General features: G+C 40.1%; 1 protein-coding gene across 6 annotated transcripts in view; it reads right to left on the bottom strand.

Moving 5' to 3' along the window:
• The window catches only part of DIP2C (DIP2 acetate--CoA ligase C (putative)), a 308220-nt gene that overhangs the window by 130432 nt on the left and 162003 nt on the right, over nucleotides 1-15785 (bottom strand). For 3 of the 6 annotated variants that reach the window (XM_014257423.2, XM_005528520.3, XM_088053095.1), the window contains exons 2-4: nucleotides 13270-13341; nucleotides 10566-10733; nucleotides 1188-1298 (exon numbers count right to left, since the gene is read on the bottom strand). In XM_014257423.2, the coding sequence (XP_014112898.1) occupies nucleotides 1188-1298; nucleotides 10566-10733; nucleotides 13270-13341 (351 nt within the window). The remainder of the gene's footprint in view (nucleotides 1-1187; nucleotides 1299-10565; nucleotides 10734-13269; nucleotides 13342-15785) is intronic. The other 3 variants (XM_014257424.2, XM_005528521.3, XM_088053085.1) reach the window with 2 other exon arrangements.

The following is a 15785-nucleotide window of genomic DNA, read 5'->3' as shown; positions in this document are numbered from 1 at the left end:
CTGCCCAGATCCCTCTGAATGGCATTACACATGTGCATTATATCAACCACTCCTTCCAATTTGGTATCATCTGCCAGTGTATGAAGAGGGCACTGTCTCACCTGCAAAGTCACTAATGAAGCTATTAAGGGCTACTGGAGCCAGTATTCACTCCCTACAGTACCCATCAGAGACTGTGTCCAGCTGGACTTTGTGACACTGACCACAACTATCTGAACTCAATTCCAGCCAATTTTCAGACCACCTTGCTGTCCACTTATCTAATCCAAATTTCACCAAAAATTTGTCAAGGAGGATGTTATGAGAGACACTGTCAAAAGCCTCACTAAAGTCATACATCCAACTTCCACTGCTCTTCCTTCAACCTCCAGGGAAGTCATTTCATTCTAGGAGGTCATTAGGCTGATCAAGCATGAATTGACCAACCTACTAAAAGAACTTTGTAAATCCTTGCTGTCTACTCCAAATCATGGCCTTGTCCTTCATATATTTAAAAAGAGCTTCCAGCATTATTCACGCTACCACCTGCTCAAGAGATTGAGAAGAGTCTGGCTGGCCTGTAGTTTCCCAGATCCTATTTCTTGCTGTTCCTGAAGACAGCAATGAATCTTGCTTTCTCTCAGTCTGCAGAAACCTCCCCTGACACAACTTTTTGAGGAGTCGAAAATGTACTCACATTGGGCAGTGATGCATTTCCATCATGTCCCACAGACTTCTATTCCTTCAGTTTGTTCAAATATTCCCTGTCCTGATTCTCCTTCACAGACGTTGTCATTGCTCAAGATGGTCTCAGATGCCTTGGTTTCCAGAACTCAAATATCACCAGCACAGACCAAGGCAAAGGATACATTATCTTGGATTATTTTGGCCTTTTCTATGCCCTTTGTCACCCGGTCTCCTGCCCCAGTCAGCAGTGGGACCATGTTTTCCCTACTCTTCCTTTTTTTACTGCTGTGCTTGTAGAAGGCCTTTTTGCAGCCCTTCATGCTCACTGACAGATCCAGTTCCAGATGTATCTTGGCTTTGCAACTCCGCCCCTGCCCACTTGGACAGTGTCTATTCACACAGTGAATGTTCCCCATGTATAGTTACATGAGTTTACAACAAACTTATTTTTAAAAAAGCGAGGAAGAGAACAAGACATTTCAAATTTTCACTCCAGTTCTGGGGTCCTCAGTCCCACTCACCTGATCTGTAGCGCTCATCCCGTGACCCTGAGGACCTGCGACGGTGATACCGAGAGGAAGAGGATGGAGTGACAGGAGTTCGACGCTCTTGTGGTAACGCCTGGTCCACCCCTGCATTAATGAAAAAAAAAAAACAACAAATGGCTCATTCTGATTGAATTTTTTTTTTTTCAATTCAATCATTCTGATTGAAGATTTATAGTGAGGAGGAGTTCAACATACACTAGGAGTAGAAAATGAACATTCAGTGCCTAAAGCACGTCGTGTCAATTGGTTACGCGCTACTTGCCTCTGGTCAGTTTTTCTGATGTCGTTATTTTCCTGGTTCTCTCTAAAAAACCTTTTTTCCAGGGTCATGGACAACATAGAAAGAGCAAACAGAGAGTAAGCTTGGCATTTTTTATTTCCACAACAGATGACTTTTCATAACGTAGTATTTAGGAAATATTTTAATGAGCTAATAAAGGCAGACACCATTGCAATGGATATTGAAACCTTCCTGCAAATTGGTTCCTAGGAAATCTTAGTGTGCATCATCTAAAGCCTCATCTGGATGGATGGTGTCAGCTGGTGACAACACAATAGTAACCTGTGGAAACCAGTTCTTGTGGGAAGGGAACCATAGTAATATCTACAGTCATTTTTAGCTACTAATGGTCAGAAAGTAAACAGTAACTGCACCAAACCAGGCTGAAAATAGTAACCTGTTCCAGCAAACAACAAAAAATAGCCTTTTAAACCTGCAACATTTGAGTATGCTGAGCCTAAACACCCAGTGTTTTAAGATTCAAACCTTTTATTAATCCCTTTCTCATACTGAATTTTTTTTAATAGTATTTTCTCAAAAGCTTCCTAAACCACAGTAGTAATATAACAGCAGCATGATATATAAACATTTCTAGAAATTGATGTTCTTTGACAACTTCCAGAGAAGAGTGAAGGCAATGACTTAAGCAGGAAAGTTCAAACTTAAAAAAGGAAAAGAAAGCAAACCTGCATCTGTAATACTGGCATGATGTGGTGCCCTCCTCTCTTCCAGAGAAGAACGTGAGCAAACAAGCCCAGCTGATGAATTCAGATTAGAGCTAACAAAACACAGAGCCTTGGGTGTGTGATGCACAGAGGTGAAGAACCAGGAGTGCCTGACAAAATTAAATTGATTATTTCTTTGGATTTTTTATTTGTTTTTTTTGCCTTTAAGAAGTAGCTACACGCTATGTGTAACTAAAAAATAAACAGAAATAAAACTGGTCCCTTGACCTTAGAGCTCAAATGTAGGACTAATAACTTGAAATTGGATTCAAGAAAACAATGCTTGGAAATATGCTCGTGTTTTTCAATTAAAATATAATGTAAAAACTCTCCACTACTACTTCTGAACTGTTCAATGCAAGCTTATTGGAGAGGGCTGAGTTTAGATTTGTGGAAACAAGAATTTTTATGTTGACTACAGACCAACTGAAAATCCTGTGATTACTTCAGTCAGTCTCAGTTGGGTTTCAATCAAGTCTTTAAAAAGCATCTTTTGAAAAAAGCTGGCATTGTATGATTATTTCTTTGTGAAAATAAACTGCACTCGAAATCCAGCTTCTCTCTTAAATCTTTGGATTATCAGCAATGTCAAGTCTGCTTTGATTTTGTGGAGGAATGGCTGGTTGGCTAAAGAACATGCTTGGCATAAAATCTCATAGGCGCCTAAAAGACAGAAAAAATCCATAAATTTTCCTCTACTCAGATAGTGATTAATAATTCACTCTCTTAAATCAAATAAAATGTCTTCATTTAACTCCTCTGTCTCCACACTATAGTACTGCATAATTTCACTTGCTCTCACTTCCCTTAATGTTCTTTCAGTCAGGTGAGCCTGACTTCTAAATCATTGAAATATCAAAAGGAGTACTTTCTCTTCACTTTTATATATCAAAATAAATACTTTCTCCTCCCTTTTATATTCAGAATTTTTCCTTCTTTATTTGGTCACCCTGAAAATGAGCAATACATAGTTATTAACAGTTAATAATAAAACTAATTTTGACTGAAAGTTTTCCAAAAATTATGTTTCAGTCTCTATGAGATGCTAAGCACCATTATTCATCTCAGTCCTTATCTACATCGTCAGGAATGAAATAATTTCTGGAAATCACATATATTCACAAAAATCCTAAAAAGTCACACCCAAAAATTCTACACCTAACACTGATGCTATGTGACAGAAGTTTTGCTAAAAAAGCAGTGCTACATTTCCCATGGCAAGTGACTTGTGCAGAGCAATGGCATGTGGAGAAAAACAAACAAAAATAATTGAGATGTTGTCACTGCAGTATACCATCATGATGATACAGGAAAAGAGGATGATCTGCATCTTCCAAACAACAAAACCACATGCAATAGGCTTTAGAAACATCCAGGGGAAATTAAATTGTGAGGAAAAACATCAGTTTCAGAGGTGCACAACTGCTGTAGGAGGGAGATCTTCCAGGTAGACCTGAAAGCCATTGGGCAAAATACATTAAAGCCTATAGCTTCTTTCTCCTGGCTTAGTGACTGTGAGACTCCTCAAATATCTCAGTCCCTTTTCTGCAGCTGTGGGCAGTCCACAAACATCTTTTTTCAGGTGTAAAATAAACAGTGCACATAAGATAACGTCAAACACTGACCTTGCCATGGCAGAAGACAGCAGAACATCCAACTGGCCAGGCAGTGCTACTGCCCACAGCACTCCCTGACACTGCCAAGGGCTCTTCCCTCCTCCAGTTCACTATGGAGATTGTGTTTTCACTACAGATACATTGTCTCATCTAATCTTAAAACTGAGACACTTTAGCAAGTTTCATTTCCTTCTACTTTTTATACGTCTTTGTTCTTTTAAGTAAGTCAGTTCTGACCCAATTGGCAACATGAAGTTTCTTCATACAATCAGAAAGAGGGAGCCCCAACTCATCATCCTGCACCAGCAGGCTATAGAAAATTAAATGAGAACATCAAAATGTTTTATGAGATCTGGGGGGAACATTTGATAGCTTACTTCCCACTTGTCCAGATATATAAAAACAGTGAATAAACTTCCACCCAAGTGTGGAGCAGGACAGGTGAACTTAGGTCACTGATAACACCAATTAAGATGAGGAAGTTAATTGTTTGCTAAAATACAAGGAGAAGCTCTGCATCAGCCAACTGTGGGGATCTCTTTGTATTATGTTCCTCTAGGGTTGAAAAACAGAAAGCACCGCCCCACTTTGGAGAGACAGCAAGGAACTGGATGACAGTTCTCTACTGAAGGGGCTGGAGCAGGAATTAGCTGGATTGCTTGGACTCACATCTCGGCTTCCTGTGCACCCTGGCTCCCACAGCACCAGCAATGGTGTGAGACAAAGGACACAATAGCAAGAACCTACACACTGCCATTCCTGAGTGATGGGTAGGAGTAAAAGCCATGCAGAATAATGAGTACCATGAAATCAGTGAAGTGTTGCCACAAATAACAAAGCAGTGTTAACAGCCGAATTGTTCACCTCCATGAAGGCTACAGCAGTAAAGTGCAGTAACAAGAATATATATTTTTTCACTTCTCCTTCTGAACATAACTAAACCCAAAAAATTGATAGTTTTCACAGCCAGCACAAGGGTCCATGAGTTAAGTGCTAATGCCTGTTCAAGTGCAGCTTTGCCCAGACACGTTTGTGAATTGGCGGCGTAATGCCTTGAGAATCCATACTTGGATCGATTCCTAAATTTAAGGAGGTGGCAAAGCAATGAATGGCTTTCCTAAGAGAAAGGACAGTGTCATGCCAATGCCCTGTGCACAGACACATTCACTATCAAAGTGGCATAACTCTTAATAATGCCGTGGTCTACCCCAGTCTCACAGCTGAAGCAGGACTTCACCAGGTAAGCATGATTAGCACAAAGGTTGACTCTTTGCAAGCCATGAAGAACTTCAGTTAAATATATATGTCTGGAACACAATTATTTTATTTGAGAGGCTTAGAAATCCGTGCTTCATGGTCATCACAACACACACAGGCATCAGCAGGTGCACTGGAGCAAACAGACTTGTTTCTAATACAAGCAAAAGCTCCTAAGACACCTATATTTAGGTGTCTACAAGAAGGTGCTTAAGCTAAGCTCCCATTATGAAAAATAGAGATCTAGACCAGAACTCAGGATTCTAAATAAATTTCTTTGCAGATGGTGCAGACTGCAACACCGAGCTTGACCAGAATGGCATTGTCCCCTTAAAGTCCTGTTTTATGTGTGCTCACTCTGTGCAGATGTCTCCAGTACTCTAGGCAGTGCTGAATAGCATCAGACACCCAACTTCAGGCAGCTCCGTAAGTCCAGTGAAGCCTGGAGAGCTGTGCAAGTGGTCAGAAGGAGATATCTGCTTTGGAATAAACTGAAAGGCTCTTTGGGTTTCATCAACTGAATTAACTATATCTCTTCACATAAGAATGGAAGCATAAATGTAAGGTCTATAGGCAGACAATTTAATGCAGATATATCAATCCACAAATCCTAATCTGCAAGCTGGATCCTGTCTTGACTGCATTTAGCTAAAAATGCAAGAGCCTCAGTAAAGCTGTTTAAGCAATACCACTGCAAGCTGGATAGCTTTAAGTGCATGGAAGGTACAAAACTGTCAGCTGGAAGCAGGTTTCACCTCTTTTTAAATTTTTTTTCCCCCTTCACCTCCTTGTTCCTCCTTTCTTTACTACTTTTTTTTGTAGCTAAATTGCAACACTATGTGCTGATAATATGGCAATAGCTGCACTGCCCTCTCCAACAGAGGACAATTATTTCCTTAATGACAGCTGACAAGCTGCTTTGATGTATCTCTTATTCCTAATTCTGTGCCAAATATTTTAATCTAAAAATATTTAAAAGCTGAAATGTCTAACTGACAAGAAATAGAAGGCATTCTTAGACAGAGGCTACATTTATTGTTCGAAAACTAACTTAGAGTGCGTGCCCCCAGAAGACAGAGCTGTAGGATAAACCAAACAACTCCAGGGCCAGTGGGAAGGAAGGCACACAGTGCTTGCAGTGCAGTTCTAAGAAACAGTATTTACCTTCACAGTATTTCCTGAGCTTCTATTCAATGGCTGATGGCTCAGCTTTAAAAGCAGTCAGGTGTGAACACACAGTGCATTTTGTAAACATGCTAAATGTCACACTATGCCCAAGGAACTTGTTACTTAGCGTGGTATTTCACTCTTGCCATCAAATGTACAACTAAGCAATTAATTCACTGGATAAGCCAAGGGAGATTTAAAATTCAATACTTCTAACCAAAGACATCCAGAAAAGTGGAGCCATGTTCTGCTAGATAAATCTGGAAAAATGTAATTTCTGATTAGATTTGTTTAATTAAAAATTTTCCTTCACAGGTGAACTTACTCTTGGCCTGACTTAAAACAGTGCACAAACTTCAAATTTTCTTTCCTTATTACAATCTCAATTTTGCCTTCCAGCATTTCCTTGAAAGGCTGAGCTTTCAATTCAAGCTTAGCATGGATATCTTGGACTTCTTTTTCTCTCTTCTTTATCCCAGTGATGGTGGACATCACATTACAGCTCCAGTGCACATGTAATGTTTGATTTCCATTTTCCTTTAGACAGCTTCAGTGTCCCATTTGAAGATTCTCTTTGGAGAATATGTAAAAGACTACCTATTCACAAAGCAAACATATTCACCAATGGGCTGGTCAAATCACACTGCAGACAAATTCAGGCAGCAGTTTGAATTCCAGCAGTTTCTCATCTTGACAGTGGCACCCAGCTCTTCAAACACCTTCACAGGTTCCATCTCCTCTGCTCCTGCACTGGGTTAAGCTTTAAGCCCCTCAATGATGCTTTTCTTTTCTACTATCGTTCACCTCTGATTGAGACATCTTTCCTCACCCATTTGTCAGATTTTAGACCAACACTTTCGTGTTTCCTCCTATGCTCTTATGTTCTGCAGATAGCCTCCAGGAACATCAATGGGTATTTCCTCAGAAATCCTCAAATTCTTTGAAAAATACATCAACTCTGATGTTTATCAAAAATATCCTCCCCCCAGAAAACATCATACCAAGTGCTGAAACCACTACCTGCATTAGAAACTGATTTCATCATGTACTCATTAGTGAAAAGTGAAGGAAGGTATTTTTTGCTCTGTGTTTGAACAAAGCTTAATAGTATGAGCTTTTGGTACAGGATAGAAAACAGAGATGCCACCAAAAACCAAAGAATTATAAAATGGTTACTGGACTCTTAGTCATGGTGACAAAACCTAAATAGAAGCCATCGTGTTTAACTGATGGCCTCAAGGGGTTCTTCTCAGAGGCTTTCGGTACCTTCCTTTTTATCCAAACTAAGCTCTGCAGGCATCCACCAATTCAAAACCAAACTCTCTTTTAAGACCAAGGCTTACTTGGCATTTGTATGTGTGCTATAGTTTCTCATCTGTGAAACATCTGTCTCACTGCTTCAGGGATGTGCCCACATGTTGTGCAATGCACGTGCCTTTCAGTGAGATCCTTGTTCTCAACACATACACTCTTTGAAATGTCCCATCATGGTTATCCCTTGTAAGATCTTCGAGAATTAGGAAGGCAGATGTGATAGGAATACTTGTTAGTATTAATAAAACGAATACATGAGTACTTTTTCAGAATCAAATGTTGTTTAAATATTTCCTTGCAATCCAAATAATGTTGGATTGTATTTGTATTGACAAATAATGTCTGTGGAAAAGAAAAATTAAATTGTAATCGCTCAGTTTACTTGGAGTGCCTTAAGACTTAGCAGCAGAAATAGCTGAAAGCAAAGGCATGCACACATACACATAGAAAGTATGCAAATATATGCACAGAGAACAGATATATATATGTCATGCTAATAAGAGAGGCTATGGAAATTGGTTCCTGTAATTCTACAGAAAATTGCTTTTTCATGAGGCAAAGGGATCTTCTGCACAAATGTATTATCTTTTCTGCCCTGCATAGCTTGAAATGTTCCCAAGCTGGTGCTGTTGGGGCTCCAGCAGCAGGAGGTGCAGGGATCTGTCTCTAGGCATGTGAAAGGAGCAGCAGGTGCCTTTTAAGCACCACATCTCACAGATTTATTAACCATAATAAATAAAGCACTGATGACTGGTCCACATGGTTACACTACAAATAGAGCTACACTGGTGGTACCAATGATGGGAAATTACAGAAAGCAATCTAGTGGAGACACAGCACTTGATTAAGAGAGAATGAACCACTCATGTGTAAGCTGTTAGAAGCAATGCTTAATTGATACCAACATTGTCTCTGTTCTGTGAAGGAATAATCAAATTTCCTGTCAAAACACTGGAAGCAAGTTGGGTAAAACCACAGCTTATGGGGAATACAGGTAATTTAGGGTTTTTTTCTTCTAAGGAGGGTTTCTTTATAGTGTGCATGCAGTTGTCCACATTATCTTAATAAGATCAATGATCAAGAACAATGATCAAATCAAGATTAAATTCAGAATGTTTTTCTGAAATAAATCCCAGTTTAAGTGGTTACTTCAGCTCTTGGCTGTCATGGCTCCTCTAGAGAGGCAGTAAGGGAAAGGTCACCACACAAGAGGGACTGGGATATATGTACAGATATCAAGGTCTGGATTCACTATTATTTTTAGATACCTGACACATGGGCACGCTAAGAAAAGAAAAACTGTTCTGCACACAGAACATCTCCAGCTACAAACTCACATCCTGACAAAAGCATCTTGAGAAAACAAAGCTATACTTTTGTCTCCCTGACTTAAAGCAGCTGGGGATTTAATGGGAAAGAAAAAGGGAGCTCCCCCCATCCCTTCTCCCATTAACACTGCCAAATGCAGCATATCCGTTCCGGATTTCTGGATGTTCGACAGCCTGGCTGGAGCAGTACAAATGTCCTCTGCATATGTGCAGCCTGTGCAGCATCTGGATGTGTCAGACCCGCTGTGCATGCACTGCAGAGTCAGTCTGCAGATGTGCAGTGGATCTGGCACATCCCCTGTGTGTCACTGCACATTTCTGTACAGCACGTGACAATACACTCTGTGGGATTGTCCTGTCAGAAACAGGGAGCCAAAGAGCCAACTCCTACATCACCTGGAGGAGTATCAACCACTTGGTTGCCAGTCTTTACCTTTCATTAATCCCACTCCTGAAAAGTAACAGCTCTCCCTTTCTAAAATGACAGCATCCCAATAAGCATGACAAAAAGACAATGTATGTCTTTTCATATGTCTACAGCCCTTTTAGTGGTTACATTTATCACATGGTTTAATATCACTAATAGTGTTAAATCTGAAATTGTAATTTACATTAAATCCTTCCCATTTTGCAAAAATCTCAGGCAGAGGAAGTTAACCATGTCAGACTGAGGGGACCTGACCTAGAGCAGCCCTGTGTAAGAGAAGAAATACAAACAGTCAGAATCTAATATAGGTCTCCTTCATAGACTTATAGCAAATTGATTTGAAAATGAGTGGAGAAGGGTTTCTGAAATAGATAATCTTTTTACAGGTATGTCTTGTTCTGATAGAACTGCAAATCTTATCTTCCCTCCAGCCATCTCTTACAACATGTCTGGACAGCCTGTGCAAGTGCAGACAAGCACGCGGGCTAGAGTATGATGTCCTCCATGTACCCAGATGGTTGGCAAGAGAAAATCTGGTGTCTTGAGAGGCTGTGGATCCTCTTCAGCCTTGCTACAAATGCAGGGATAAAACAGAATGCCTGCCACCAGCCACAGGTCCTGCCAGAGGGATGGGTATCTGGGAAGGCCACAGTTCTCCAGGCATGGCTGGAGTCATGCCTTGCCTTGCAGAGATGTAACCCTGTGGAATGCTCTTCCTTCAGCCTGCTCTACCAGTCCAATGCCTGTTCCTGGAAGTCAGTCTGCTTCTGAATGGCCTGGATGTGAGCAGAGCTCAGGCAAAGATCTCTATGTGAAAATAGCATAGAACTAGGCGTGCTTAGACTTTTACAGCTTCCTCTGGAATCTGGTGAGCTTGGGCCTGTTTAGAGCTCTGTAAAAAGGCAGTGCCAAAAAGGGAATTAGAAACACATGCATTCCTGCATTTCACCAGTTTATTGTATCCAACCTCCTCCAAAGTATCCATGGTATGGAAGCTAGAGAAGTGTTAATATGTTCAAATGTTACTAAGAAGAGCTATTCCTTCTCCCTTCCCATCACTTCACTCTTAGGCAGACAAAGTCAGCAACGGCCTTCCAGATGTCATCCTTTGGTTGTCCTGCCTTGCAACTGGCAGCCCCATGTCCATCCTACTGAGGTAGGCGTCTACCAGAGGCTTCCAGATGAGGCACAGTTATATACAGATACGGACTGGAAAAGATACATTCATCGTGCTCACCAAAACGAAAATAAAAGAGAGGCCGGTTTCCTGCTGTGCTGGCTGCTCTCTCTCTAGCGGCCGCTTCCCGGATGTCACAGACACCAATGTTGGCAGTGCGGAGCATTCTTCTGGCAGCTCCTTCACTGTGTTGCAGTCTACACCGTACCGCGGCAGCTCCATTCGCTGCTGTAACAAGTTGAAAAAAACTAATTAATTCACGTTTAGTTTTTTTACATTTGTTACAGCAACGAGTGGAGCTGCTGCCCCCATGCAGTAGAGCACACACGCACACGCACGCACAGACACCACAGGACACCCACGGAGCCAACGCGGGTCGATGTTCCACTCTGCCAACATGGGCGTTAGGAATGTTAGCAAAGGTGCAGCAGGAGGACTGGATGTCCCAGCAGAGGGGAAATGCTTTTGTATTTCCTTTAGTTTGTTGAACACAGTCACAAGAATGCAAATTCCTGCCCTTTCCCAGTGCCTCCAACCCCAGCAAAAGTCATGTCCATTTCTATACTGGTTTAAAATACCTCTAAAACCTCTTATCCCTTATAACACCAAGATCCGAGTCCATCAAAGCTTATAAATCCTTGCATTCCCCATCAAAACAGGTTATAAAATTATTTTTTTTAAAAAGGGCTAATTGGTCATGTATGTGATTGTTGAGATATTAACAGAGGCTTACAAAAGGCAGAATCTGTTTTGTCATCCTACTTCTTCTTGGAAAGAATTCATCTCCCCCTTCCTAGTGAGCAGGGACTTAAAGCCATTCAGAGGAGTAAGGTCTTAGAAGGATTATATCAAATCAAACCTTTTCAAGTTTTGTCCAAAAGGTAACACAACAAAACAAACAAAAAGTACAAAGACAGCAAAAGACCCAAGTACAAATAATATCCATTTATGGAGGAAAATACTTTAATACAGCAGAAGCAATGTCTTCCACTATAATAAAATAATCCATTTAGCCATCAGCTAAATGACTGAGCTTAATATATTTACAAGAAAACAGTGGATAATATTTCATTTTTTTTTTTTTTTTATCCTATTACCTTCACTTATCCATATTCCACATTCCTTGTGAGAGATTTTCCGGCAACTGGTTGAGTAGAAAATGCTTATTCCATTTTGTCCCATCTTTAAAACAGCTCTAAGTCAGCTGTATTAAAATTATTGAATGGACCTCACCACAGAACTGACTTACAGAGATCCCTCTGCTATTCCTTACACTGCAAAACTTAAGTATCACAGTAGAGACCTTGACAGGTAAATCTGTGAGGGTTCTCCATGTTCTCTCTTTTACCATCACATGCATATGTACCCCCAGCAGTTTCAGCCATGGATATAGCTTGACCAGAAGACTGCAAGCTTTCTGGAGAAAGAGCTCTTTTTGTTTGTGTGAAGAAAGGAGAGTAACAACTAAAAAAAATAAAGAGATTCTGGTACCAACTGTGCCTCTGCATTGAGGATCACTGTGAGGCTTTCCATAACCAGCAAATCTAAGCAGGTCTCATGAGAACCAGCTGTGAAGACTAATGTATGTCTGATAGCTAGGCTGGATCAATAAATACCCAGAAGTTTAATATACTGCACCTCTGGTATTGTAATTCTGTTGATTTGATTTGCTTCGTTCTCTAATGGCTCCCAATGGTTTAGGAATGTCACAGACACCCTCAAACCAGACTGTATCACTTTAGAAAACAGAGGTGTCTGCAACACTGATCTCTGTTGTGGAGTTCCCACCACTGGAGCAGACCAAGTGAAATCCAAAGGCACAAAATCAGCATCCTGCTATGGAGCTAGAAAATAGATATATAAACCTCATGAAGAGAGAACAAGACAGTGCCTTCATACATCAGCAGTTTAAATAAAACCCCATCAATTCCACTAAAAAGGAAGGATTTTGTAAAAGAAGGATAAATTTTTGTTGCTGAGGCCTGCAACAAAAACAAGGCTCAGAGAACAGCCAAGCCCAAGTGAAGCCTCTGTAAGGTCAGTGGGACCAGAAATGCACAGACACATTGCTCTGAGACCAAGACAGAAGAGAGGTCTACACCAATACCTACAATTTCACACTGAACTTCATTATCCAGTGCCTCACAAGAGTAAAAGAACTCAGGAAAGTTCTTATAGATAAATATGAAATAAATTCAATGAAGCAATACATTATTAAATTTAGTTTGAAGGTATTTTTACACCTTATGGGCAAGGGCATACAGCCCATCCTTAGTACTAAAACCAGGTATGTGTAAAAGGTCAGCTGCCCGCACACCTTAGAACAAGCTGAACTCTAAGGATATCTTCAAATGTGAAACTTGGCCAGGAAACCCAGAAATGGAGGAAGTTACAAAGATTCAAGGTTTGTGCATACTTCTGTTCAGAAAACTTCCCATGGCTGAGATGTTAATGAGTCAGGACATCACGTTTTCCTTTGGATTCTTGCATTCCCTCCAACAAACAATGCCTCTCTAACAAGCCTAGGCTGATGTAATTTTCCAGACATGACTGCCAAACCCACACCAATGTATGTAAAAAATGTACACACACCTCAAAGCGGACATATATATAAAAATACACACAAAATGGATGGAATAATCTTATTCTGCATAACAATAGCTTAGTTTCTGCCACGTGTCTTTCTTCAGAGATGCAGATTTCTACAGTGGCAACTATCAGTACACTTGACGTCTTCATATATCGCAAGCACAGATACACATACCGGGAGGCTGTGGCAGGTAGGCCCCAATTAATTTTGATCTCTTCTTTTCATATCCCTTCTGTGTGATGTCACCTGCCAAGAAAAGAAACGAAAAATCAATAAGATGTGGATAAAGACAGTGTCTAGCTGCCAAATGGCAGCACCATCAACTTAGCCACTACTCCACTGTTCATCTGTCCTGACAATTAGAATGAACAAATGAAAAGCACAGAACGATCATTCCACTGAGAAAAAACCCAATTTAGGCCAGAGTAATTCTGGCAAGAAAATACCCAAACTTGACTTATTTCAGCACCAAAGTCCAGAAGCACAGAGTTTTGAAGCCATTTTGATTTGCTGCACCCAAGCTTTCAAAAGTTGCAATGACCTTCATTAGGTTAATAAACAATAGATTACATAGAATGCGTGGGCTTGTAGTGGCTGGTGAAACACATCACTGATTAGCATTTTCCATCATTAATGGGATTTTTCTAATCGAGCATGTAAGGCACAAAAGTCTTGAACTGCTGCTATATCATTTCTGCAATATAAATGTTTTAGCTAATTTCTGAGTAGTACTGAGGAACAAAACCAAAACAAAACAGATCTACAACAGATCCACTAGAAAATAGTATAAGAAAGGCTCTTGGTCTGGCTTTCCACTGAAGTATCAAAAAAAAAAAAAATTGGAAACAAACGTCTGTATTTCCAAAATTCAACTGAAGTGACACTTCACTACGTCTCAAGCTTCCCCACGTTAAGATGTGTTTTTTTAATATAAAGATTTAAAAACATTTTGCTGTTACAGTTTTCTAACAAAAAAAAGACACATATACTTTTAGTCTTAGAGTTTGGGAGAAGTTTGGCACCAAAGCAGAGATACAGTCCTGACTCTGGAGCTAAATACTGAATATAGTACATGCATATATACTTGTATTCATTCTAAATTACACCAGAAACTAAAAAGAGGGTTAGCTTTAGCTCACTTGCAACACTGGACTTGTATATTGGTAAAGGTTGAGGGCTTAGGAGGGTGGAAACCACAAAAAGAAGAGGAGCTTTGACTGTAGTGTCCAGCTGGACACAGCAACGTGAGCCTGTTTGTGCTCTTCGATCCCTGTGCTCAACCTTTACCTCAGGACACCAATTGCCAAGGGAATAACACACTCATTTCAATCCCAGCTGCTCTGGTAAATGGGTGCTAAATTAGCACCAATGTCTGCTGGTCTGAAATCAATAACTACATAAAAACATCCTTAACTGCCACATCTTGCTGAAACACCTTTTCATGGGAATGGTTCCAGTAAGCAATAAGGAGGCAAAATTCTCCAAACCTCTCTGCCAGTGTCCCGAGCCAACCTCTCGCCCCTGCTTCAAAAACAGTCCTTAAAATAACACCTATACCCTTCACTAGCATATCTCAAACTGCTCTACAGAAGAAGTCGGCTAAAATATCTGTGTTTTTAAGTGAGGAGAGCAAGACTGAAGCACTTCAAATGATAACATTCCCATATTTACACAGGGAAGAAGTGGCAGACTTGGCAAGAGGTCTTAAGCCTTTAAAGTTCAAACCCACTGACTTTTCAAGCACATTTCTTCCCATTTTGAACACTTCTGGCGTGTGTTCAAGCTAGTGAAACAAGCTCCCTCTCCGTTGTAAGCATCAGCTTCTCACAAACCAGACAGTAACAATAGATACCACTTCATTAAAATGTTTTAATGAAAAAATGTGTTTGTTTTTATTTGAATATCATTAAATGTGAAAAAAAATTTCTTTAAAACTGTCACTAAACAAATTCCTATTGACTTCCTGTGCTCATCAACAGCAAAGTCTCACACATTCCAGACATAACCTGAGTAAAAATTTTGATTTCTTCTTTTACTATTGCTCTTTTAGGAGAACCACAGCTCCTCTGTGGTATGTGCAAGTTGGCAATGCCATTTTAGATATGAAACTATTAACAACAGGTGCTAGGTGCTTGACTATTGGTTACTCTTCCACTCACATGGAACTACATACACACGCAAATCAATACCTCAGTCTATAAATTCCAGACATGGCTCGTGCAATCTGCACCCATTCCTGCCCTGAAGTTTCTTCCACTAGTTTATAAACTTGTATCGTCTTTAATGGAATGAAATGACAAGAACTAGCTATTTCTTTGACACCAAAGTGTGAAAGATAAAAATCAAGTTACCTCTTGTCAGTAATAATCTTTTATTCAAACTGGTATCCAGACTCACTCTTTTGAAGTTCACCATTAAAGAATTACTCTGAGCAGAAACAATACTGACTCCTTCCCCAGAACACCGACTCCACCAAAAAAATAACAAAAAAATGAGCTTTTGAGACTATTTGGTATGAAAATATTTCTGTTTCCAGAAGCAAACAGCAAATTAATTTGGAATAATCACTAAACGTTCTATAATCTTGTCCATCATTTCCCAAGTCACCAGTTATAAAAGACATGCAAAAGGAAAATATAAAATCTCCATAATTTTCAATGTAGTATCACTTTCACCATTTTGAGGTGGAA

Source organism: Pseudopodoces humilis, chromosome 1, assembly GCF_049639895.1.
Source record: "Pseudopodoces humilis isolate 2021_Gansu_Grassland_sample_001 chromosome 1, ASM4963989v1, whole genome shotgun sequence".
Classification (NCBI taxonomy): Eukaryota; Metazoa; Chordata; class Aves; order Passeriformes; family Paridae; genus Pseudopodoces; species Pseudopodoces humilis.
Note: the sequence above shows the minus strand (reverse complement) of the source record. Positions and strands in the feature narration are given on the sequence as shown.